Source organism: Danio rerio, chromosome 3 (assembly GCF_049306965.1).
Source record: "Danio rerio strain Tuebingen ecotype United States chromosome 3, GRCz12tu, whole genome shotgun sequence".
NCBI lineage: Eukaryota > Metazoa > Chordata > Actinopteri > Cypriniformes > Danionidae > Danio > Danio rerio.
In genome coordinates this window covers 24,712,499-24,735,734 of record NC_133178.1, presented here as the reverse complement: position 1 = coordinate 24,735,734, position 23,236 = coordinate 24,712,499, and the positions used below count along the sequence as shown (strand labels likewise).

At 35.5% G+C, this 23,236-nt stretch overlaps 1 protein-coding gene and 2 long non-coding RNA genes across 4 annotated transcripts; 1 reads left to right on the top strand and 2 right to left on the bottom strand.

Annotated features, from left to right (window-relative positions):
• Nucleotides 1–1,046: 1,046 nt before the first annotated feature.
• Nucleotides 1,047–9,234, bottom strand: gcat (glycine C-acetyltransferase). The gene is made up of 9 exons (NM_001172554.1): nt 8,915–9,234; nt 7,903–8,033; nt 7,725–7,826; nt 7,486–7,632; nt 6,548–6,702; nt 5,950–6,032; nt 5,414–5,585; nt 5,013–5,134; nt 1,047–1,532 (listed from the first exon to the last, which is right to left on the bottom strand). Exons 1-9 carry the CDS (start codon nt 9,144–9,146, stop codon nt 1,381–1,383), a joined length of 1,296 nt encoding a protein of 431 aa, NP_001166025.1. The 5' UTR covers nt 9,147–9,234; the 3' UTR covers nt 1,047–1,380.
• A 1,734-nt stretch (nt 9,235–10,968) lies between these two features.
• On the top strand, nt 10,969–14,541 carry LOC101885347 (uncharacterized). 2 transcript variants are annotated; one of them, XR_223284.6, is made up of 4 exons: nt 10,969–11,120; nt 12,172–12,243; nt 12,334–12,432; nt 12,583–14,541. It is a non-coding gene; the product is annotated as an uncharacterized lncRNA (long non-coding RNA). The 2 variants fall into 2 exon arrangements; XR_012400991.1 differs by lacking the exon at nt 10,969–11,120 and adding an exon at nt 11,626–11,806.
• Nucleotides 14,542–17,276: 2,735 nt separating this feature from the next.
• LOC141381201 (uncharacterized) lies at nt 17,277–22,307 on the bottom strand. The gene is made up of 3 exons (XR_012400994.1): nt 19,665–22,307; nt 17,888–19,500; nt 17,277–17,629 (listed from the first exon to the last, which is right to left on the bottom strand). It is a non-coding gene; the product is annotated as an uncharacterized lncRNA (long non-coding RNA).
• Nucleotides 22,308–23,236: the final 929 nt, after the last annotated feature.

Sequence of the window (23,236 nt, the reverse complement as noted above, 5' to 3'; positions counted from 1 at the left end):
CTGGCGGGAAAAACACAAAGCAATGAGGTGGGACCGGAACTAGTTGTCCTGTTTGGCGCGGAATGTCTGCATTGTTCAAAGAGTCCTTCAGCTAAAAGTATATTAATATGTAAATAACAGTTAATAGAGACAAAACAGTAAACAAAACCTTACATATTACTTAGCAACTTGTTTTGAGGTAAAAGGTCATTAAATTAAATGATTGCTTTGTCCAGCAGTGGTTTTTTTTTACATTTATACTCCAAACCAAAATGAAAATATAATCATATTGTATTATGGCTGGTGGGCAAACAATAAGCTAAAAACTACACAATATAAAACTGCATATAAAAAAGATATTATATATATATATATATATATATATATATATATATATATATATATATATATATATATATATATATATATATATATATATAATTATATTGTCCATTTTTAATATGTGGTACCTTTTCCGTTTTTGCAGTCTAACCATTTTTGGTCAAACCACAAAGTTTCTTAACTGGTTTATATTATAAAATGTTTATAAAATGTTTTTTAATATAATATAAGCTGTAACCCTGTTCCATTTTGTGTGCGTGGGAGAAGCTATTGTTTTAAGAAACTGCATAAAATGGATTTGTTCCATGTCATGATTTAGGTTTCATTTAATATACAGTACTATATAAAAGACACTATATCATACCTCAGATATTGTAACTAAGTAATAATGCATTAAAAGTGCATCTTTATGTAAGAATGGCTGGTGGACAAACAATGAACTAAAACTACAAAGTATAAAAGTGCATGTAAAAAAAGTGATAATATAATAAAAAATATATATAGTTTAGCAAAAAGCTTGAATTGTGTACTCAGGACAATAGAAAGAGTGAAGGGTGTGTGTGTCTGAGTGTATGGATGTTTCCCAGTACTGGGTTGTAGCTGGAAGGGCATCCGCTGTGTAAAACATGCTGGATAAGTTGGCGGTTCATTCTGCTGTGAACCCCTGGTGAATGAAGGGACTAAGCTGAAGAACAATTAATGAATGAATGTTACAGCAGAAGACATGAATTAAAGACATTAAATGTCATCATCTTTTTATTTAATTTTTCTAAGTCATCTATAAACAGTTGCAGCAATACGCATGATCTGTACAAATTTTCTAGCAATGCAAATGCAACATGTCTCAACTGAAAAAAGTCAAGACACTTTTGGTTTATAGCTGCTGTAAAAAAGCTATTGGCAATCATAGAGAAAAGCATTTATTTATTGTCAATATCGAAAATATACAAATATTCTTTGACCTTCTTTGATCTCAGTAGCTAAAGAAGCTTTTTGTTATATGATATGTAACGCAATCCTCACTCTAACAGTCAACACCTTTAGAATGTGTTTCTGACTTTAGGAAATGACACCGTGCTTTCTGCCGGTCTGTATGAAGGCGTCTACAGTTCGGTCAATGTCCTCATCAGTGTGAGCTGCAGAGATTTGGACACGAATGCGGGCTTTTCCTTTGGGAACAACGGGGTAGGAGAAACCGATCACATACACTCCTGATAAGAATGAGAGAAAAATAAAAGTTTAACATTTTAAACAGAGGAAGAGTAATTCATTTATCAAAACAATGTCAAAATCTAAATATCATGTCAAAACATTGCATTTTTAAAACATTGCTCATTAATGTATGTTTAATTTTATATGTTACTTGTGCTCGTTATCAGAGCGTATGATTAAATCAGTTGTGCAAGCCATTATTTTTTTTTCTAGCAACCTCTTAGATAATTTCTATATAAGCTCCTATCTTTGTTAACAAACTAAAACTAACCCAGTACAATTTATATTTTTAAGTGAGCATTTATGTGACTTCTATAATGCAATTAACCTCAAGCAAGTAAATGGAGCAAGAGTACCTAAAATACTGGTTTATAATATAATATTTCTATAATAATAACATTTAGTTTTTATTAATGGGCTACCAGTAGTCCGTTCTACACCATTTCTGAATTAAATGATAAAAATCAATTAAATTCAAGTTCATTTGTAAAGCGCTTTTCACAATAATTATTGTTTCAAAGCAGCTTTTCAATAGGTGCACACTATTGCCGGCAGCTAGCTCTCTGCAACCCTCACATGGTTGCCTACTGAAGCCAAGTAGGGCTGCGCCTGGTCAGTACCTAGATGGGTGACCACATGGGAAAGCTGGGTTGCTGCCGGAAGTGGTGTTAGTGGGACCAGCAGGGAGCGCTTAACCTGCGGTTTGTGTGGGTTCTAACGCCCCAGTATACTGATGGAGACTCTATTCTGCTCCGTGAGCACCGTCTTTCGGATGATGAATCCCGACTCTCTGTCATAAAAAACCTTTGAAAAAGAGTAGGGGTTTAGCTCCGGCATCCTGGCCAAATTTGCCCACTAGTCTCAGTCCATCATGGCCTCCTAACCATCCCCATATCATAATTGTCCCAATCACGGTCTCCTCTCCACCAATCAGCTGGTGTGCGGTCTGGTGTATTATGGCTGCTGTCACGTCAGCCAGGTGAATGCTGCACACTGGTGGTGGTTGAGAAGATTGCCCTCAAAAACATGTAAAGCGCTTTGAGTGTACAGAAAAGTGCCAAATAAAATGTAAAGGAATTATTATTATTATTATTACTATTACTTGTATTATTATTATTATTATTATTATTACTACTAGGGGTCATGCACCAAAGGTGCAAGAGGCAGCTATTGTTTTTGTTTCGGTATTATTCTTCTTGCGCCGTGATTTGAATGGCAGCCCATATAACCGTTCATAGGAAAGTTATGAAATTTGGCACATGGGTGGAGTACATTGGATTTATGAAATGGACAAAATTGAGACCTTGTAAACGATGCTCTCTAGCGCCACCACTTGTCCAAAGTTGAAATTTTTAAATGGTTATAACTTGAACTGTAGGTGGCAAATTCAAAATTCTTTTTTTATGGTTTATGCCAATGCAAACTGATGCCAAATTTAAAAAATCGTAAGGTTTAGTTTTTTTTTCTAAAATAATGAGTTTGTAAAACCTACTTTTTCGAACTCGTCCAAGATGGTTGGGTCAATTGTCACCAAAATTGGTGTGCATGTTCAACTCAATGCCCTGAAAGTGCACAAGCGCCACCTTAGAGTGCACAGCGCCACCTTACAGTCAAGTTATAAAGAAATTTAGAAAAATGCTAAGAACTTCTGATGCGTTAACCTTGTCACGTGACTGGTCTTGATAGATTCCTTGGAAGGTCATGCAAGCATTGATACCAAATCCATAATTTGACCAACTTCCTGTCTGGCTTTGTTGTGCCAATTGATATGCTACTTTTTCAAACTCCTCCTATACCGTTGGTTCGATTTTCTCCAAATTTGACTCAGATCATCTTCAGACCATGCTGACAAAAAGTTATCAAATTTGCGTCGATTGGCTAAGCAGTCTTTGTGTAGTACACAGACAAATCTGCTGGCATGATGCCAAACAACATGTGAGGCTGTATCTCTGCTATACCTAAAAATATTGACAACAAATTTTAGGCGAGTCATTGCCACATCACAGTCAACAAACCTATGGACAACACCTATGGCTCAAGAGTTATAAACCATTAATTATAAATCAATAATGAAACTTACAAATTTGGTAATAACTTTTCACAGCATATGCTAATTTTGATGAAATTGAGCTCAAATTATTCATTAGGTCATGCTTAAAGCATAGAGACTCTATTTGCGATAATTTCCTTAGCTTTTTTTTCCGCCATTTTGAATTTGGTTGAAAACATACTTTTTCAAACTCCTCCTAGACCGTTGGTCCAATTTTCACCAAATTTGACTCATTTCATCTTCAGACCGTGCTGAAAAAAAGTTTTCAAATTTGTGTCGATAGGTGTAACGGTTCTTGTGTAGTACACCAACAAATGCGCTGGCAGGATGCCAAACAACATGTGAGGCTGTAACTCAGCGATGCTTAAAGATATTAACACCAAATTTTAGTTGTGTCATTGTCACATTATAATGAACTAATCATAAAAATTTAGTGACAGCGTCACCTTTGGGTCAAGAGTTATAAACCATTCATTATATATTAATAACGAAACTTACATATTTGTTAATAATGCTTGACTGCAAATGCTAATTTTGATGGAATTGAGCTCAAATTATTCTTTACGTGATGCTCAAAACATAGATATGCCCCATATGCCATAATTGACAAAACTTTTTGTCTGCCATTTTGAATTTGTTCTAAAAAAATACTTTTTCAAACTCCTCCTAGCCTATTGGTCCAATTTTCACCAAATTTGAATCACGTGATCTTCAGACTTGCTGGCAAAAAGTTATCAATTTTGTGTTGATAGGCAAAACGGTTGTTGTTTACTGCACCGACAAATGTGCTGGTACAATGCTAAACTGCATCTGAGGCTGTAACTCATGTCATTGTCACCTCACACTGACCACGTCACATAAATTTGGTAACAGCACCACCTACTGGTCAAAAGTTATAAACCAGTAAACTATTCCAATTCTTATGTCTTTTGCTTACATTTCCAGTTAAATTAACTTTAAATCTATTCAGAACTCATTATTTCACTTGATCTGCTGCTCTATAGAGCTTGCTGCTCATGGCCTCTGGACTGCTTTGTCATTGGCCTCTGCATTGCTTGGCCCCGCAATTGCTGCTTGCAGCTATATTTATTATTATTATTATTAATATTATTATTATTTATTACTACTACATTACAAATCAAATTCGGAAAAGTTAAGGTTAATAGTTACCACACTTAATTAGTTACTAATAATTTAAACTAATTAACTAACAACTTATAGCTTTTAACTTTTAACAGCTAAAGTTATTATATAAAGACAATTAACCTGCAGTTATATAATATATTGATGATGTCTTTATGTACATGTTCAATTAAGTGTATTTGTGTATTAAAAGTTTGTAAAGAGTGTTTTATACATCATTGCAACTTCTCTGTGTTTCTTTGGTCTCTCAAAACAAGAGAGAGAAAAAAAAGAGCTTGATTCTCACCCAGTTTAAGCATGTCATCTGCCATAAGTGAAGCGAGGCGAGCATCTCCCAGCATCACAGGGCAGATGGGGTGAGCTGAGCCAGAGATGGTGAACCCTGCCTGGGTCATGTTGTTTCTGAACCTTTGGGACAGAAGAAAAGACGCACAATAGTGCATTGTTCACAAGTCTGCCGAGAACTGCCTTCATTAGCTTGCTCAACTCTAAAAACCCTCTATTCTTAAAAGCATTCACACTCTCATACAGAAACCAGCAAACGTCAGCACTTTTTGTTTTGATTGCAAAACCGACTGCAGCTTTGAAAAAGCAAACTCTGTTAGTTTTAACCCTGCTTATCTAACATCTGCACAAGATAAAGCACAGTAACACTAAAGGATGTAACCAAAGAGTGCCCAGTCCTACCTCATGGTTTTAGCTGCCATGGACTGAGCGATTTCATTGGATGCCAGCAGGAGCTCCACAGCACGGGTGGCACAGCCCACCACTGGAGGCGGGAGGGAGTTTGAGAAGAGGTACGGACGAGACCGCTGTCTCAGAAGCTCAATTAAAGCCTTGGGTCCAACAGTGTAACCACCTAAGAGAATAGTAAACAAATAAAAGCATTACATTTGCTTCAGCCTTATAAGGAATATCCCCCTTTCATTTGTGTTTTTTCTCTGGTATGGAGGTTTTGCAACAAACTTTTTTTCTGTAAAATAAAGCTTGCATCACCTCGGCTCTGGTCCTGTATGCATTTTTTTTTAAAATATGGAGCTATTATGACATATCAAAAAGCTTATTAAATTCCTTCTCACTAACACTTTGATATTTGACATCAAATAAAACTGCAACATATAAAGAATTGCTCAAATTAACTTAACGACTAAAAGTCTATAGACATCTATACACCTTTAGGTAAAAAAAGCATGACTATGTATAACTGTGTTTTAGTTACACACCGGCAGCTCCTCCCAGTGCTTTTCCCAGAGTGGAATTCACAATTTGCACCCTGTCCATCACTCCCAGCAGCTCATCAGTCCCTCTGCAGGAAGGCAATGCACAGATGTCCCAGTTACACTTTATAGTTTTTTCCCCACACAGTTAAACCAGTCTTACACAATAGTCAAACATCCAAAATTGCCATAATTGCGATTTAACAATATTAAAACATCCTGGTTTCTTCTGAATTTGAAAATAAGACAAAAGGGAAATTTACTTAATGGCTTTCTACAACACCAATCCGGTGAAACGAAAGATGCTTTATTGTGGTACTACCCCTCAAAATAAGTCTCATAACGTTCAGAGGGTAGATGGTCTTCGTTGGCTTTTTAAATGCATTTGACCACATGAAAGCATTCCAATCTAATGCACTATTAATGCATTTTGTTAATGGGATTTACATGTTGTTGAAAATTCTGCAGAATTATGTGTAGATGTAGATTTTCACCTAGAATTATGCTGTTAAACTTTATTAAATAATGTTGAAATGATTGCTTCCAGAACCCGTCAACTGAACTGCTATCAAGCATTTCTTTTTATATTTCCCAGTCTACTCACCGGCCACGAGCACCCATAAATCCTGTGGCATGACATTCATCAATGAAGACCATCGCTCCATACTGCTCAGCCAGATCACAGATACCCTTCAGAGGAGCCACATCACCGTCCATGGAAAACACGCCATCTGTGACCACCAACCTCAGACGGGACGACTGTGGGTAAAGAGAGAGAAACAAAACATTTAATCCTCAAAAACCTGCTAGCGGTGTTGAATCTGTACAATAATGAGAATGGAAATGGGATGGAATGGGATGGAATGGGATGAATATACAAACAACAAGTTGGATTAAGTGAATCCAACGGTAAAACACATTTTTGAAAACTATTTTAAATACAGACATGGACAGGTTTTATACACAAGATGTAGAATTGGCCACTCACAACTTGCACATGATTATTTTCTGAAAGGGGCAAAGACACCAATTTGTCATTAGTGTAAAATACTTTGACTATAAAACATATTTTAACAGAAATTTATATTTTTAAATGAAATTAGAGAATTTTTAAAGGGAAAAGTTTAAAAGGTGTGTCCTGGAATAATTTTAAAATATTTATTAATAACTAATCTGGAAGATTGTATATGACCTTTTATCGGTGTGGCACATGCATGTTTTTTTTGCACATTTTTATTAAGAAACTTCTGTTCCTAAATTATGTTGTGAATATTTATTATCAATGTTGTTGTGAATGTCACCAATGCTTCTAATATAGCATTAAAAATTCAATAAATAAATAACATTCTGCTTACTTGTTGAATAAAATGGTTCTTTTATATTCTATAAAAAACATATCAAGCTGCCGACACAGTAGTTTAAGATTCATTTGTATATCACCTTGCACAAAAACCCCTTTAAGCTTGTGGTGAAACCTCTCTGATTTGTATACAATCCAGTAATAAGATTAAGCGATTGGTAAAATACAGTAACTACACCCACCTGTGACTCTTTCAGCTTTTCTTCCAGGTCATTCAGGTCCATGTGCTTGTACCGGAACCTCTTGGCACGACACAATCGAATGCCATCGATAATGGAGGCATGATTCAGTTCATCAGACAAAACAGCATCATCAGGACCCAACAGGACCTAAAGCAAAGAGCACCGATATACGATTACAGTGCATTACCAGTGACTCCATTCACGCCTGTTCTGTATGTAATATTGACTGGTAAAGTCACCTCAAACAGGCCAGCATTGGCATCGAAGCAGCTTGCATATAGAATACAGTCTTCCCTTTCATGAAACTGCGCTAGTTTCTCCTCCAAGTTCTTGTGGATGTCCTGGAAAACAGACTGATTCAGAAAACTTCTGAATGTATTGCTATCGTTGTGTACAATCACAGTATTTTTCTCTCACCTGGGTGCCGCAGATGAAGCGAACTGAACTAAGGCCAGCACCATATTTCTGCAGAGCCTCTACTCCTGCTTTCACCACCTCGGGATGACTGGATAAACCCAAGTAGTTATTTGCACAAAAATTTAATATGTCTGAAATAAAAACAGAAAGTATGGGGTCAAAGGACAAGGCTTTTTAGCTCTGCTCACTCTATACAGTCATCATGCGTAACTTAATTTGCTTTTTAAAAAGCAGTGATGCAGTTCACGTCATTCACTGTGCAGTCCAAGACAAATGAAAAATCATTTACATTTTTAAAAGACATGATATGAATGCATTTGCTAATACAAAAAGTTTGAGAACCCCTGCATAAATCTTTGCGATAACATAACATTGCAATATCAATGCTGAAATTATTTATTGTGCAGCCCTAATGTACATTAATTTTGTTAATACTTACAAATAGGTTTTATAAGACTTTTACATAAAGTATGAAAGAAGTGTTACGAATAAAGTTTAATTTTATGATAAAACATCAAGCACCTGTTATCAGCAAAATTGCATTATTTACAGCTTAAATCCCTATAGTCTATGTGTCCCCTATAATCTACAACCTTAATCACAGCACTTTCTAGTATTAGCACTCTATGCATTGGGGTAAAGTTGGTTTTATTAACACACTCAGAGATGCTCCTTAAAATTATAATTACAGAAAAGTATTATCTGCAAAATCTAAAACTATATTAGCAGCCAATGACTATCAAAGTACAACATGATGTTCACAGTCAAATAAAATAGTGCTAATGTTGTTTTCAAGTCATACTTGCATGGTATGACTGACTGAGTATTCCAAGTGCCACGGTAAACAATATAGGGAGCATGTCATAAGTAGGCTTTGAACGAATGTGCGAATATAAATCCAACTTTACCTCAATTAATAGTTTGCTATAACACTATTGTTAAAGTTAGTGTACTATTGTTTGGTTAGTATTTGGCTATAGTTGACTCTAGCTGTCAGAACAGCGCTGCTCACCGCCTCTGCTGCCGTCTACGCAGATATGAGGACCCTGTTTGGAAGTGATGACCCGCTCCCCCTTCCATGTGCCCGCGGCGCGGATAGAGTCCAGCTCGGCCTCCAGCACGGACTGCACAGCCTGAGGAGCCGCAGGCGCGAACGCTCTTCTGGCAGCAACAGCGGCCGTGCTGGGCTGTAAAACACCCCTCAGGCGAGCACCGAAACCCCATGCAGCTGTGCGAAGTGACATTTCTGACAGTAGGCGATACCGTAAAAGTATTAGACTAGAAAGCAAGGCTGACACGTATATAAGTAACTTACATAGGCGTTGACAAATCAGCCAATCAAAAGTGTATACGTCATCGACCAGCGCAGTCTGGCCCGGGCGTTCTGCCTTTTAAAGAAACAGACAACCCAAAGATTGACAGTTTAACTTTAGACTCATAAACAATATATATGTAACATGTAATAGTATCATTCACCAGCTTTTGCTTTCTAAATGAGTTTTAACAATCACAATTTATTGAAAAGGGTTTAGGATGCGTGTAATCTCTTTAAACTTCTCCTTAATGCACTTTTGCCAAGCATAAATAAGGATACTTTCGCTCGCCCGAAACAAACCAGAATTTATCAGAATAAAATGACAACCCCCCTTGCTTTACCCACAAATTCCGCCCCTTAAACCCCGCTATTGCAACACATGATCACACACCAAAACATAACACAGGAACTGTACTTTAAACTCCTCTAGCATGCTAACATTGCAGTATTCACTCACCGGCCACTTTATTAGGTACACCTGTTTAACTGCTTCTTAATACAATTTTCTAATCAGCCAATCACATGGCCGCAACTTTAGGTATTTTATTTTAAACAGTAACAGAGTGCATATTAAATATTACTTCTGTGAAAATACAATTTTTTAAAGTATGGGTGAGACAACTTTAACAGTCTCTGACGATTTGCTTAATAAAAGTGCTCAGAATTGTCAAATGGTTCCTGTTTCAAAGATTCCTGGCAAACACTGTTAACTTATGAACACCGAGTGATGTTTCAGTGTCTTCTGTAAATCATGGTTAAATGATAGTCATTCATTCAGTCTTTATTTCGGCTTAGTCCCTTTATTAATCAGGAGTCACCACAGGGGAATGAACTGCCAATTTATCCAGCATATGTATTACGCAGCGGATGTCCCTCTGCAACCCAGTATTGGAAAAACACCCATACACTTTTGCATTCACACACATACACTACGGCCAATTTAGATTATTCTGTTCACCTATACTGCATGTTTTTGAACTTGAGGGGGAAACCAGAGCACCCGGAGGAACACAGGGAGAACATGCAAACTCAGAATGCTAACTGGCTCGAACCAGCAACCTATTGCTGTGAGATGACAGCGCTAACGTTACCCTACCCATTGCACCACTGTGCCGCCCAAATAAATATATATATATATTATGCAGTGTTGTCCTATGGAAAAAATAATAATTTTATATATATATATATATATATATATATATATATATATATATATATATATATATATATATATATATATATAATTATTATTTTTTCCATAGGACAACAATGCAGAAATTACTTTTTGACAATGAAAAGTACTCAGTGTAAAGTTTGTATAGCAGTGTAGATATATTGTCTCCTCAAAAACGACTAAAAATATTAAAATATAAAAACATTTCTGTAGTGTACTATGAAAATATATAAATAAAAATTTGCAAAAATGTGAGGGGTGTACTCACTTTTGTGACTATATATATATATATATATATGTGTGTGTGTGTGTGTGTGTTTATGTAAAAAAATTACAAAAACATTATATATATTATTATTATATATATATTATATAACAAGTATATATATGATAATTATAATAAAGATAATAATAGTAATGTTAATAATAAAACAATAAAAGTGAGATATATTTCAGAAGATCAATTTAAAAAGTTTAAAATAAATAAATGCACAAAAATGAATGGCGGAAGCTGATGTTAGTCTGATTCGTGGGAAAGAGGCGGACTTCCCGTTGCTCGCTTCGCGGGCAAATCATCACTCGTGTGCAATGCAGTAACAGCGCTGTGCAGACATCAGTGCAGTGTAAATGAAGGACTGGCGATGATGCTTGGACTTAAATCAGTGCGGAAACAAAGTTTATGCGATCTGTTTTCCCCCAGTGAAGTGAGAGATGGGGTAACTTAAAACGGTAAGCAATTAATATTCAAATTAATCATTATTTCTACTGCGCTTTTTACAGTCTAGATTGTGTTAAAGCAGTTTAACAGAGATAATAAGAAGCCTAGGTTTTTTTGTCAAATTGTGAAACAAGTCAGTCAGGCACGCAGGACACTATAGTGGCTTTATGTAGCCTAAGCAAGAATGAATACCCCTGTTATAACTATTTAAATTAATAGAGTAGTAAAAAGATCAAGTTTAGATTATTAGTTAAATAAAATAAATATTTAAATAATTGTTCATCTCGCATAATTCAGCCCAGGTGATAAATATATTACTTTAAATTTATTAAAACCTCAGTTTTTTTAAATTTTGGGAATAGTAGAATCAATGACTTTGGGCTTTGAGATTATACACTACAAATTCCCAGTGAAAATCAGCTCAAAACCTTCAAAATTAATTGCTTATTATGCATGATATCTACTTTTGAGGCTGCATCAGAGACTGTAAAAGATACTGCATGTGCTGCAGTAGGAAGTGATTTGGCGCGAGCTCTGCCAAAGCATGTCTAGTCGTCACGATACGTCACAGCAGAGGGGCGGTTCCTGTCCGCGGGAAATACAAACTTCATGTTGTGCTCGGAGAACAACTGAACACTGAACTTTAAGTGACACATTCAACTTTTCGACATGGAAGTCAACAACAATAACAACTCAGGTCAGACGAATAACGTTAGTTGTGTTGCAGCCGTAGTTTGAGTGAAATACTATGGTGTCTCGCTCGCTCGTTTTCTGCTTCCTGTAACGTTACGGTTTTCAGCAAAATGGTTGACGAGACTTTTAATCGTAGTTTATAAACGCGATTTGACATGATTATATAGATTTTAGCGATTGAATAGATTTAAGTCATCATGAAGTGTTATCTAGGAAAGTCGCTTTCGCGCACTCGATGTAAATAATAGACGCTTATAACGACTGTTGATTTAAACAAGCATTTGATACAACATCAGGTCACAATTTAAGTTACAACAATCGAATATTAATATCTAATGTTATCCTAATGTAAGTTTTTATTCACCACAGGTAAAATAACTGCATTTCTATGGCGGTCTCTAAGAAGAGCCCGGACATTCTTTATCTGTGGACAAAACTCAGGTATGTAATTGTGCTGATGTTTAATTATTTTATAAGGACAATAATAAGAGTAAAGGTTTTAACCCACTGATTACGTAATGCACCAACCAGTTCCTCTCTCAGTGGAGGAAACAGCGCCATCTATTAGTCAGAGCTCTGTACGACCATGGAACTACGGCGAGGCTGCAGGGTTCATGAGAACTACCTAAGGTGACAGAAACACGTCTTTCAGACACTAATAGGACAAGCTTTAATTAAAGTAAATCAATGTATTAGTTCTGAGTGATGCAAATGTATAATAATCACACAGGGCACTTCTGCTGTACAATCCTAATTGCTTTCTGTTCTGTTTCCATACAGAAGACTTGGATGGAGATGAAGAAAAAAAGTTTCAGAGATGGTGGACTGGCTCCCTTGAAATTATGAAACCTATGTAACAATGTTATAGCGGGACCTGTTGTCAAGAGCTGGGACAGTTGCTGGTGCTCTCGCTTCATGTGAAAGAGGAGTTCTGGACTATTAAGGTTGTTTTGAACCATGCAGAAAAGCGTAAGAGCCGAATCCTGTCTGTGGGTAATAGGGAGTCCTGCTATCAGAATGTTTTCCCCAAGGTTTGGCCAACAGTGATGAGATTTATGTCAAAAATTAAAACAAAATTTCATTAATTAATCAGTCGCAAGCAAGAATATTAACCTGGGCTGATATAGAGCACACAGCTGAGTAATTTACATTATATATTAAAGTTCAACCAGAGAATTGCTAAAGCCAGTGAGGAAGAATGTTTAGACAGATCTCCATGTTATCAATGCATTCACAGTTTGATTGTAATTATAATGTACAGTTACAGTGTTTTCACATTTATTCTGATGGAAAGTTTCATTTTGAGGAATATTTACTTCACTTTATCTTTCTTTATCTTACATTTCATAAATATTCTTCGCTCCTCAATTTCTCTGCGATTATGGCAGTGGTTATGTCAGATAGGCAGTGCTGGGTAGATTACTTGCATATTGTAGTATAATTACATGATCACACTGACAAAGAAAAATGATGTCGAAATTTTACACGTTTAAGCAAACCCACACCATGCTGGCACGGTGGCTTAGTGGATAGCACTGTCACCACACAGCAAGAAGGTTGCTGGTTCGAGTCCCAGCTGGGTCATTTGGCATTTCTGCATGGAGTTTGCATGTTCTCCCATTATTGGCATGGGTTTCCTCTTGGTGCTTTGGTTTCCCCCACAAGCCCAAAGACATGCACTATAGGTGGAATGAATAAGCTAAATTGGCCATAGTGTATGTGTGAATGAGAGAGTGGTGTTTCCCAGTGATGGGTAGCGGCTGAAACAGCATCCGCTGTGTAAAACATGTGCTGGAATAGTTGCAGGTTCATTCCGCTGTGGTGACCGTTGATAAATAAGGCACTAAGCCGTAGGAGAATGAATGAAATGTGAGCATGTGAGATTAATTATTGTAATAGTAATTTTTAAATTATCTTTACAATTAAAAACAGAGTTTATTTAAATGTGAAACCTTTAAAGTTATAGCTTACTTAAAAAAAATATATAAAAATATATATATTTGAAATGAATTGCTCTCCTAATGTTCAGTAAGCATGTCAAGATAATTATATTAAAATGTTTCATCCGTAAGTTATGAGTTGAGGTGAGAACAACTCAAAATGTAAAGCAGTAGGATTTTGTAGAAAGCATATTTTTAAAAATGAAATTAGGATTTAGCAAAATCACTAAATTATGATCAATTTATTACCTTTGTGTAATATTAATATCATCATAATCATGTAATGCATAAAGTAAGTTTAATGATGCACACCAAATTGGTCACGTATGTTCAAATCAGTTTAGACATAGCTTGAGCTTGCACAGGATTTGACTGAATGACAAATGTTAGTATTGTCGTTGCAAATAAGTATTGTGTATATAAAAAAACAAAACCACATGCATGATTTTACCTGTTTTCTAACTGAAACTGCTGTAAACAAGAAAGGGATCAGTTATGGCTTGAATGCATAACTTGGGAATGCAAACCAGTGCCTCATGTATAATTTCTGCTTCAGCTCTTAAATGATAATTGCAATGCTTGCTTTGTTTTAACACTTGTTTTCATATCAATAAGCAATTATCCATAAGCATCCTTATTGACATTTTTGTCGATTGCATTATTTCTAACTTTCAGTTTGGCATATTTGCTTTTTTTACACAAACATCAGTTGTTTTGGCAAAATGGACATTTTTGTGTCACACTGTTTGGATTTAATTTGCTTGCCAGTCCGTGTTAATAAATGCCTGATTGTGTATCACTTGTTGGATTTCTGCTCTTTATTGTGATGGTTTTTGTCATTTTGTTAATTATTATTTTTGCAATGTCATTCTTAAAATAATGCATTAAATTAGTGTTTTTTAGTCATTAAATGATCCAAGACTAAGGAGAAAAAAATAAATAAAATAATATATTTGTATATATATACACACACATACATATATATATATATATATGTGTGTGTGTGTGTGTGTGTGTGTACATATGTGTGTACATAAAATGTAAATATGTGTGTGTGTACATAAAATGTATGATGTATTTTAATAAAATTTTGAAAATTAATTTAGATCCACAAAATACCAGGCTAATGTATGTATATTTGTGTGTGTGTGTGTATACACACACACAAATATACATACATACATTAGCCTGGTATTTTGTGGATCTAAATTAATTTTCAAATTTTTATTAAAATACATCATACAATTTAATTAATTTTCATATAAGCAGATACTGGATATTGCACACCAGTAACATTTTGTAATATTTTTTCTCAAGTTTAAGACAGCAATTCAAAATAAAGACTTGTCTTCAAATCCATAGACAGCCTATATAGATGTATATATCTATGCTTCAAATCTAGCAGCGCAAAGAATAGGGAGGTGTTTCAGTTGAGTGACAAGCCCAAGGATGTAGGTAACAAAAACGTGCACATACTTTTACATAAACTCAAGGTCGCTATCAATGAGTTCATCATAATTCCGTTAATGGTAATTTTATTCCCGCTTTAATGTAGTCTATTTTTTATAGCTGTCTGATAGGAATATAGTCTGAAAAATATGCCCCGAGTTATAACAGCTTGCAGAATCAATTTGTTATAAGACAATTAATAAACATTAAGTAATTCCCTGTTACACTAGTCGTAATTTCGTATAATATATATTTGACATTATCAATTTGCTATTTAATTTTAAAGAAAATCATTTTTATAAAAACACTGTAGGCTAAATGACGAGAGGGTTGTCGTGTCACACACCCATACAAGATGCTGCCCTGGGCGATCTCGTGGCTGGGAAGGACTTCACCTGGATGCAAAATGTTTCCAGTCACATTCCATAAAATAAAAAGATAACCTTTTCACGTCTATGAATTTTACCCGACAGATTCATTGATCCCTTAATCGTATATTGCATCATACTTTGCAAATGTAAAAAAATGATTTTAAAAACTTTTTTGAAAAACTCAACGACACTGATATAAAAAACATATATATGTTTCACTTTCTGTTAGACTTCAATCTTGCTCATGCGCGTTCTGTTTTTGTTTGCGTTCCCACCTCTATAAAGAGTTTTGCATAGTTGACTGATGTCAGCACAACACCGGTGCGGGATAGGCTTCTATCGTTTAAGCTCAAGGGAACACCAGTGACGGGCATGGAAATCAATAATCGCGGTGAGCATTTACTTTCATTTGCAGCATATTTTTAATACGGTCATGATGGCACTTGACATTTTAGTAGATAGGCTACGAGTCAACAATTGTTATCGTTAGTCTGCAAGAAATCTTTTTTAACTTATGGGTAGCGGGTCCGTGTATCATCCGCTTATTTGATTATTTAATTTATTCTGGAAAACGAAACACCAGAAAATCTGTAAATATTTAGTTTTTCTGTGTATCCTGTTTTTAACTAAAAAGGGAGAATGAACGGACGAGACCCGTAGAGTCCTAATTTAAGTCTGTAAGAGCAATATTCGTCTCAGTGTGTGTGAGAGATATAACCTACTAACTTTTATAAACTTGCAAAACTAGCATCCAAGACAATCAAAGCGAGAAGGGCAGTATGCGTGCTAATTGTGAAGGGGAAACAAGCTCATTCTTATTACTGTTTGCCATTCATTGACTTAACATTATAGAATGATCAATGATTCGCAGCAGTGTTTGTCTGGCTGCAGACATGACGCGTTTTTGGCTGACATGCGCGTGCACGTCAGAGTGTAAAAAAAACAAGACGTGTTTCCCTTTCGGGTCGTCACTGTAGTTGCATGAGTAAGAGTAATGTTATGTGTATTTTTATAAATGAGGAGGCTCCTTCCATCTCTCACACACTTGTGAGATGATTAATATCGTCGCTTAGATTTGGATGTCTAAAACATGTTATAAACATTTGTTATAAAATAAATACCATTTGTAAAAAAAATAAAAAAATAAGAGAGAAAAGAAATAGAATTAAATCACCAACCTCTAATCCTAACCACGATGTTAAAAAATAAATAAATCACGTTGGGAAAAAGCTTTGTAGCACATTTTTTCCACTAGAATTAACCAATATGGAAACCCTCATGACAAAAATCAAGATGCAGAAAAAATGTGTTGTCAGGCGGATGAGCATAATATATTTCAAGTATTAGGCCTATAGATTTCATATAAGCTTTATTGAATATTGCACACCAGAAACACTGTACTGTAATCGCTTTTTTCAAGTTCGAGACAGTAGCCCAAAACTAGAGTCTCAACGTAAAAAGATTTCTGATGTTAAATCTACATACATATAATCTTTCTTCAAATGTCTGGCCCTTACTTGCACCATACTGAAGCAACCTGTTTAAAATATATTTGACAAATCTCAACACAGGTCTGATATCTGAATGTCTTTGGAAGCCTCTTGAGAGAGTCTGGACACTCTTGTGTTGCCGTTGGACTGATGACTCAGGTGGGTATCTAAATGCCCTTCTGAAACATTCTTTACAATAATATAATGCTTTATAGATCATTTACCTGTGATCAAACAAACCATGTGGTTATTGTAGTAAATAGCTGTCATGTTTCACCAGAAATAACACTTTCAAAAGAAGAAACAGGACCGGTGTCCATCACCAGCAGTCCCCCTAGCTCTGTCCAACCATGGTTTGAGAATTACGGAGAAGATAATGAAGTTCAGCGATGTTGGTAAATTTTATGAGAATATTGCATCATGTGTCCCTCATTGTCCCTCATTACTCATAGTCTTCTCTTCTATAGGAGCACCCACTGGAGCAGCTCTCCAGAACTTTGTTGTGGATAGAGCAGAGATGCCCAATGTAGGGTCAAAGTTGGCCCATTGTAACCTTTGGTTTGGACCAGGATCCCATCTGAGAAAAGAGAAAGAATGATGGGTTTGGAGCATTTTATTGCTACAAAAAAGCAAAGTAAAATTAAATGTTTCACTTAAATGTTGTAAATTAATTAGATTTTTAAAAATGTAAATACTGAGCGAACAATGAGCAAGTCAAGGCTGAAACTATATAAAAAAATATACTATATGAGTTAATTAATATAAAGCAGTGTTTTCTAGTTATTCCTAAATTTTATTTATAAATTAGGAAATTACCTATGGCAGCTATACTTACGGGGTGGCGTAGTAGTGCTCACACCTCACAGCAAGAAGGTCGCTGGTTCAAGCTTCGGCTGGGTCAGTTGGCATTTCTGGATGGAATTTGCATGTTCTCCCTGCGTTCGCTGGGTTTTTTCCTGCTGCTCTGGATTTCCCCACATGTCCAAAAACATGTGGTATAGGTGAAATGGGTATAGGCTAAATTGTCCATAGTGTTCGTATGTGAATGAGTGTGTATGGGGGTTTTTCAGTAATGGGTTGAAGCTGGAAGGGCATCCGTTGCGTAAAACATATGCTGGATACGTTGGCAATTCATTCAGCTGTGGTAACCCCAGATTACTAAAGAGACTAAGCTGAAAAGTAAATAAATGAATGAATTATATTTACCTTCAGCTCACTAGCTTTAATCTAGTTGTGTTTTTGACCATTCATAAGAAAAATTTTGTGCACTCCTGCTCTAGAGTCTCAAAATCCAAGCTGGTATCACCTCAAGTTCATCACTTATGCTGTAAATGGAATATTAAGTCGAGCACACCTTACTTTTTGGGATGCTGTATTTACAGAATAGTGCAGGTATTAAATCATATTAAGATGTAACAATCAATATTCAAACTTGATTTTTTATAAAGCCTTTTCAGACTACCAAATACTGATAGTCTAAATGAAAGTTTACAAGCCAGTTGTTATTAAAGAAAGGATCAGTACCAAAGACTAATGTACATGGGACTTTGTCAGACTGTGACAGGGAATAGCCCCCCTTTAATTTTTTTTTTATATATATTTCCCAAATGATGTTTAACAGTGCAAGGACATTTTCATAGTATGTCTGATAATATTTCTTTTTCTGGAGAAAGTCTTATTTGTTTTTATTTAGGCTAGAATAAAAGCAGTTTTTTTATTTTTTAAAACCATTTTAAGGTCAAACTTGATAGCCCCTTTAAGATAATTTTTTCGATTACTCTAACTTGCCTAGTTAACCTAATTAACCTAGTTAAGCCTTTAAATGTCACTTTAAATGTCAGCTTATATTTCTAACTTCTACTGCATGTGGCACACAAAACTAGAAATACCAGTTCCCATGTCATGATGTTTTTTAGGGGTTCACATAAACAATGCTCTCATGATGCAAGAGTCTTCAACTATGACAGTCATTTGTTTTTTATACAATAGTGCATTCTCTAAAGCACAGGTGTCAAACTCAGTTCCAAAAGGGCCGCAGATCTGTACAGTGTAGTTCCAACCCTAATTCAACACACCTGATCAAACTAATTGAGTCCTTCAGGCTTGTTTGAAACCTACATGTAAGTGTGTTGGAGCAGGGTTGGAACTAAACTGTGCAGGGCTTCGGCCCTCCAGGAATTGAGTTTGACACCCCTGCTCTAAAGTATTCCCCAAAGAGGTCTTTTGGTCTAAGAATGGTTTTACTCTGCTGTCTTGTTTTCTATGCGTTTTACCAAAGTCCCTTTAGAGCAAGTCTTTTTACCCGGCGGCCATCTTTAAAACACCTCTCGGGCAGTATGATCGGGCATTTTGTCTGAATGGGGAATCATCAAATGCTCTAAAACTGCTTGCCAAGCTTACAACTGAATTTCATATTAGGAAACACCAATAAAATTAAACAACAACAGTCTCTTAATTTTCATTTCTAAACATCTGAATTACAAAATCTGCAGAAACTCAAATCTGGTTCGAGGCCCTCCCCCGGATTATCATCAGTCTATAGCGATTTATGGCTCCTGTACTGGAAGGCGAGATTTATTTGTCATATAGCGATTGATGATTGGCTCCTGTACTGGAAGGCGAGATTTATTCGTCATATAGCGATTGATGATTGGCTCCTGTACTGGAAGGCGAGATTTATTCGTCATATAGCGATTGATGATTGGTTCCTGTACTGGAAGGCGAGATTTATTTGTCATATAGCGATTGATGATTGGCTTCTGTACTAGAAGGCGAGATTTATCCGTCATATAGTGATTGATGATTGGCTCCTGTACTAGTTGGCAGGGCTTCATTATCCATATTTACCATTACACTTTTTCCCCATTCAAAAAGATACAAGTGACATGACTTGTGTATTCTACAGTCTTTGGTTTTATTCTACACTTTATTCTGTTGAGAGATATTTTTCTGTTGTTATTTTAAATATTTTCTAGATATTTTGTTATATTTTGTCATCCCTTTAATAAATGTTTATTTTGTTATAAAAATGTGTGTATGATCTTTTTATGGTATGGATGGGAACGAGCTGGCCGAAACGACTGGAAATGCAAAACCTCCAGGTTCTTGCCTACAAAAAAATTAAAAATAAAATAAATAAATAAATCACTGTAGCACTCTAGTTTCATTACACCCAAAGCTCTTTTAGAAGTCAATTAAATGTACAATTTTACTCCTTAATATCACTTAAGCCTTAAAAAGGGTTGTTCACTTTAAAAAATGTAAATTCTCACATTGTTTACTCGCCCTTCACTTGTCACAAACTAGTTTGAGTTTCTTTTTTATTTTGCAATCAAAAGATTTTGGCAGCGAGAAAAATTAAATTTGGGTGAACTATAAGTAATGCTCCATAATCTGTTTTTTTTTTAACTCGTTTATCTGCATTTTATTGTTATGCCACTTGATATTGTCCTGGATTTCATTTTAAAGCTTTTAATTGATAATGTTTCAAAATGCATACTTCACAAGTCTGTATTGGTCAATTGTAGCTCAACACCCGCTCACCAGTTCAGCTAAGAATTATTTTATTTTTTTGAATAGCACAGAAGACTTTTATATAAATGATATGACATAATAAAGGCAGAATGTTATTAATTGTAGGATTTGTTTCTCTTTTCATTACAGCTGCACTAACTCTATATTTTAAGTTGTAGTTAGAGGTTTTGGGGTTGTACTCTATAAATATGTGGGTTGTTAATATGATAGTGACTGCATTCTGTAAAAGACCTGAAAAAGGTATTACATTTCTGCTTAATGTTTCTTTGCATAATCTAAAGCAAATCTGTTAGACAGTCTATGTTATGCAAATTGGATGGGAGGAGTTTTGTTTTATGTAGTAATGTTCTGTGTGCAGGCCACACACTTCATATCCAGACTTGTTTTTAAATGTGTTAGTCACAAAGGGGAGTGTGGCCAAGAAATATGGCAGTGGAGTGATGCCGATTGTGCGTTAATGAGCTTTACCTGTTTAATCCACTATTTATATCTGTTTCTTTCTATTATATTTATTCAAGAAAAATGGAGTTGATTAATCAGCAGTTTTCCTTTTCAATTCACTGCTTAATGGAAATTGTAAAACATGCTTCTATTTTAGCATTGTAAATGTTATTATGACAGCTTGTGTTTTACACCATTAAGAAAACACAACTATCCTAAACAAATCGTATGTAATAACTTTTATTCTGAATAACTTAAGGGCACCTCTGATAAAAATCATCTTTTTGAAGCAGTTTGGACAGAACTGTGTGTAGGTATAGTGTGTCCACAGTCATATTGGGGTGATATAAAGACAATAAGTCTCTTTATTTAATATCCTGACATTAAATGGGATCCAAATCCCTCCCATTTTGAGGCCCACCGCAACACTGTGTGTGTGTGTGTGTGTGTGTGTGTGTGTGTGAACTTTGTAACAACATTGTGTGACTTATTGCAAAAAGATTTGAATTAACTCCAACAAAATACATCAAATGCATCAAATAATCATTGGGAAAGGTCTTATTGTAGCATTTCTCACAAAAATTATGTGAGATCTGCTTCCTTCGTGTCTGTCACTGTGCTGTTTATCTGACGCGGCCAAAGATTGAGGCACACTTTGACAGGCACCAAAAACAGCTAAATTGTGTTCAGAGCAGACAATTCTAATATTCTGAAAGGTTTAATAAATAATCTGATGGGTGTTTCAGCTGAAACTTTACAGATTGATTCAGGAGACACAAAAGACTTATCTTAATTCTTGAAAAAGGGGTAAAATAGGTCTCTATACCTTGCCCCTATATAGGTTCTTGTGCCAAGAGGAAGTCTCATCTCATTCACTTCAATTGTGGCCATGTTGTTTTTGTCAATATAGTCATTCTGATACGACTCCCACACAGACTTGTTGCCTGCTTGAAAAACTCAGACTCATTCATATTAAACACTGACCAAAAAAGTTAAAATTTCAGCAAACAGCTTGTGTGTTACAGCATTAGAAAAAAAACAACACAACAGTAGATGACTTACCCTAACAAAAATCGTATTTCTATTCTAAATAATTTGACTTGAGCTGATCGGCTCTAGTGGTTGTCAGGAGGAAGGAAGCTCATCTCATTCACTTCAATTGTGGTTATGTTGTTTATGTCATTCTGATATAACTCCCACATCGACTTGCTGCCTGTTTGAACAATTCAGACCCATTCATAAAAAAAAATGACTGACTAAAAAAGTTCACATTTTAGTGTTGTGAATGTTATTTCAAGCAGCTTCTGTTTTAAAAATCTGCTATGATGACACTGCTTCCACTAATCAAAAACCCAATAGGATTTTTTCACTAGTGAATACACATTTATATGACACGACAGATGTTGCATCTTTAATCTTGTCAGGATTCATTATATTCAGAGATCTTAGATGTTAATCAGTAGATCATTAAAACTCCTCTACTCACGAATGTGTCAAACTTGACCCATTTAGTTTAGCTTATAGTCATTTAGATTTCCCATTTCTTTAGTTTTGTGTTAAGTTTGTCTAATATTTTTGTCACTGCACTCTGCTCTATTAGGTTTCAAGTTTTAGGGAAAACAATTAAAAAGTTTATTTATTTATTTTTTTTATCCAACGATGTTTGCAAAAGCACCTACAACACTGTGGCTTTGATTCACAGTGCAGATGTGGTTAATGCAAAAGTTTTATACTTGCTTCAGCAGTTTTGGCACACAGCAGTTTGACAGCACAGATGAAACAATCAAGCATTTCCTTTTAAAAAATGAAACTGAAGTAACATTTGTCATCTAATTTCTCTTTTCTTAACCACTACACAAACTCTGAAGTCTGCTACAACTCTCTGTTTTCAAATGAATTCCACATATCATAGCTGTAGACATGCAGTCATATTTTTATAGACATTTTGTTAGTCTTCCTTAACTGAGAAAAAAAACACCTATCTAATGGTAAGCATGGGAGAAAGACCAAGACATTATTGGGAATTGTCCGCAAGTCAGGACTCATAGTGTGGCTTTTGGCAACCTGAGGTTATACTGAAGAACTGTCAACCATTAACTTTGATCAGCACAAAAACTACTGTTGTGTTTTAGATCATCTCACCATCAATCTGATGTGGTCTTCAGTAATTGCTAACAGAAGTGTCTTAAGATTTAATACTAGAATCAAA

Excerpts from the sequence above, each read along its gene's own strand:
- gcat (NM_001172554.1), bottom strand. The coding sequence starts at position 9,146 with ATGTCACTTCGCACAGCTGCATGGGGTTTCGGTGCTCGCCTGAGGGGT. Across the intron at positions 6,033-6,547 it reads TTTATGGGTGCTCGTGGCCG|AGGGACTGATGAGCTGCTGG; the intron begins GTGAGTAGACTG and ends GCCTTCCTGCAG. Across the intron at positions 5,586-5,949 it reads AGCACTGGGAGGAGCTGCCG|GTGGTTACACTGTTGGACCC; the intron begins GTGTGTAACTAA and ends CTATTCTCTTAG.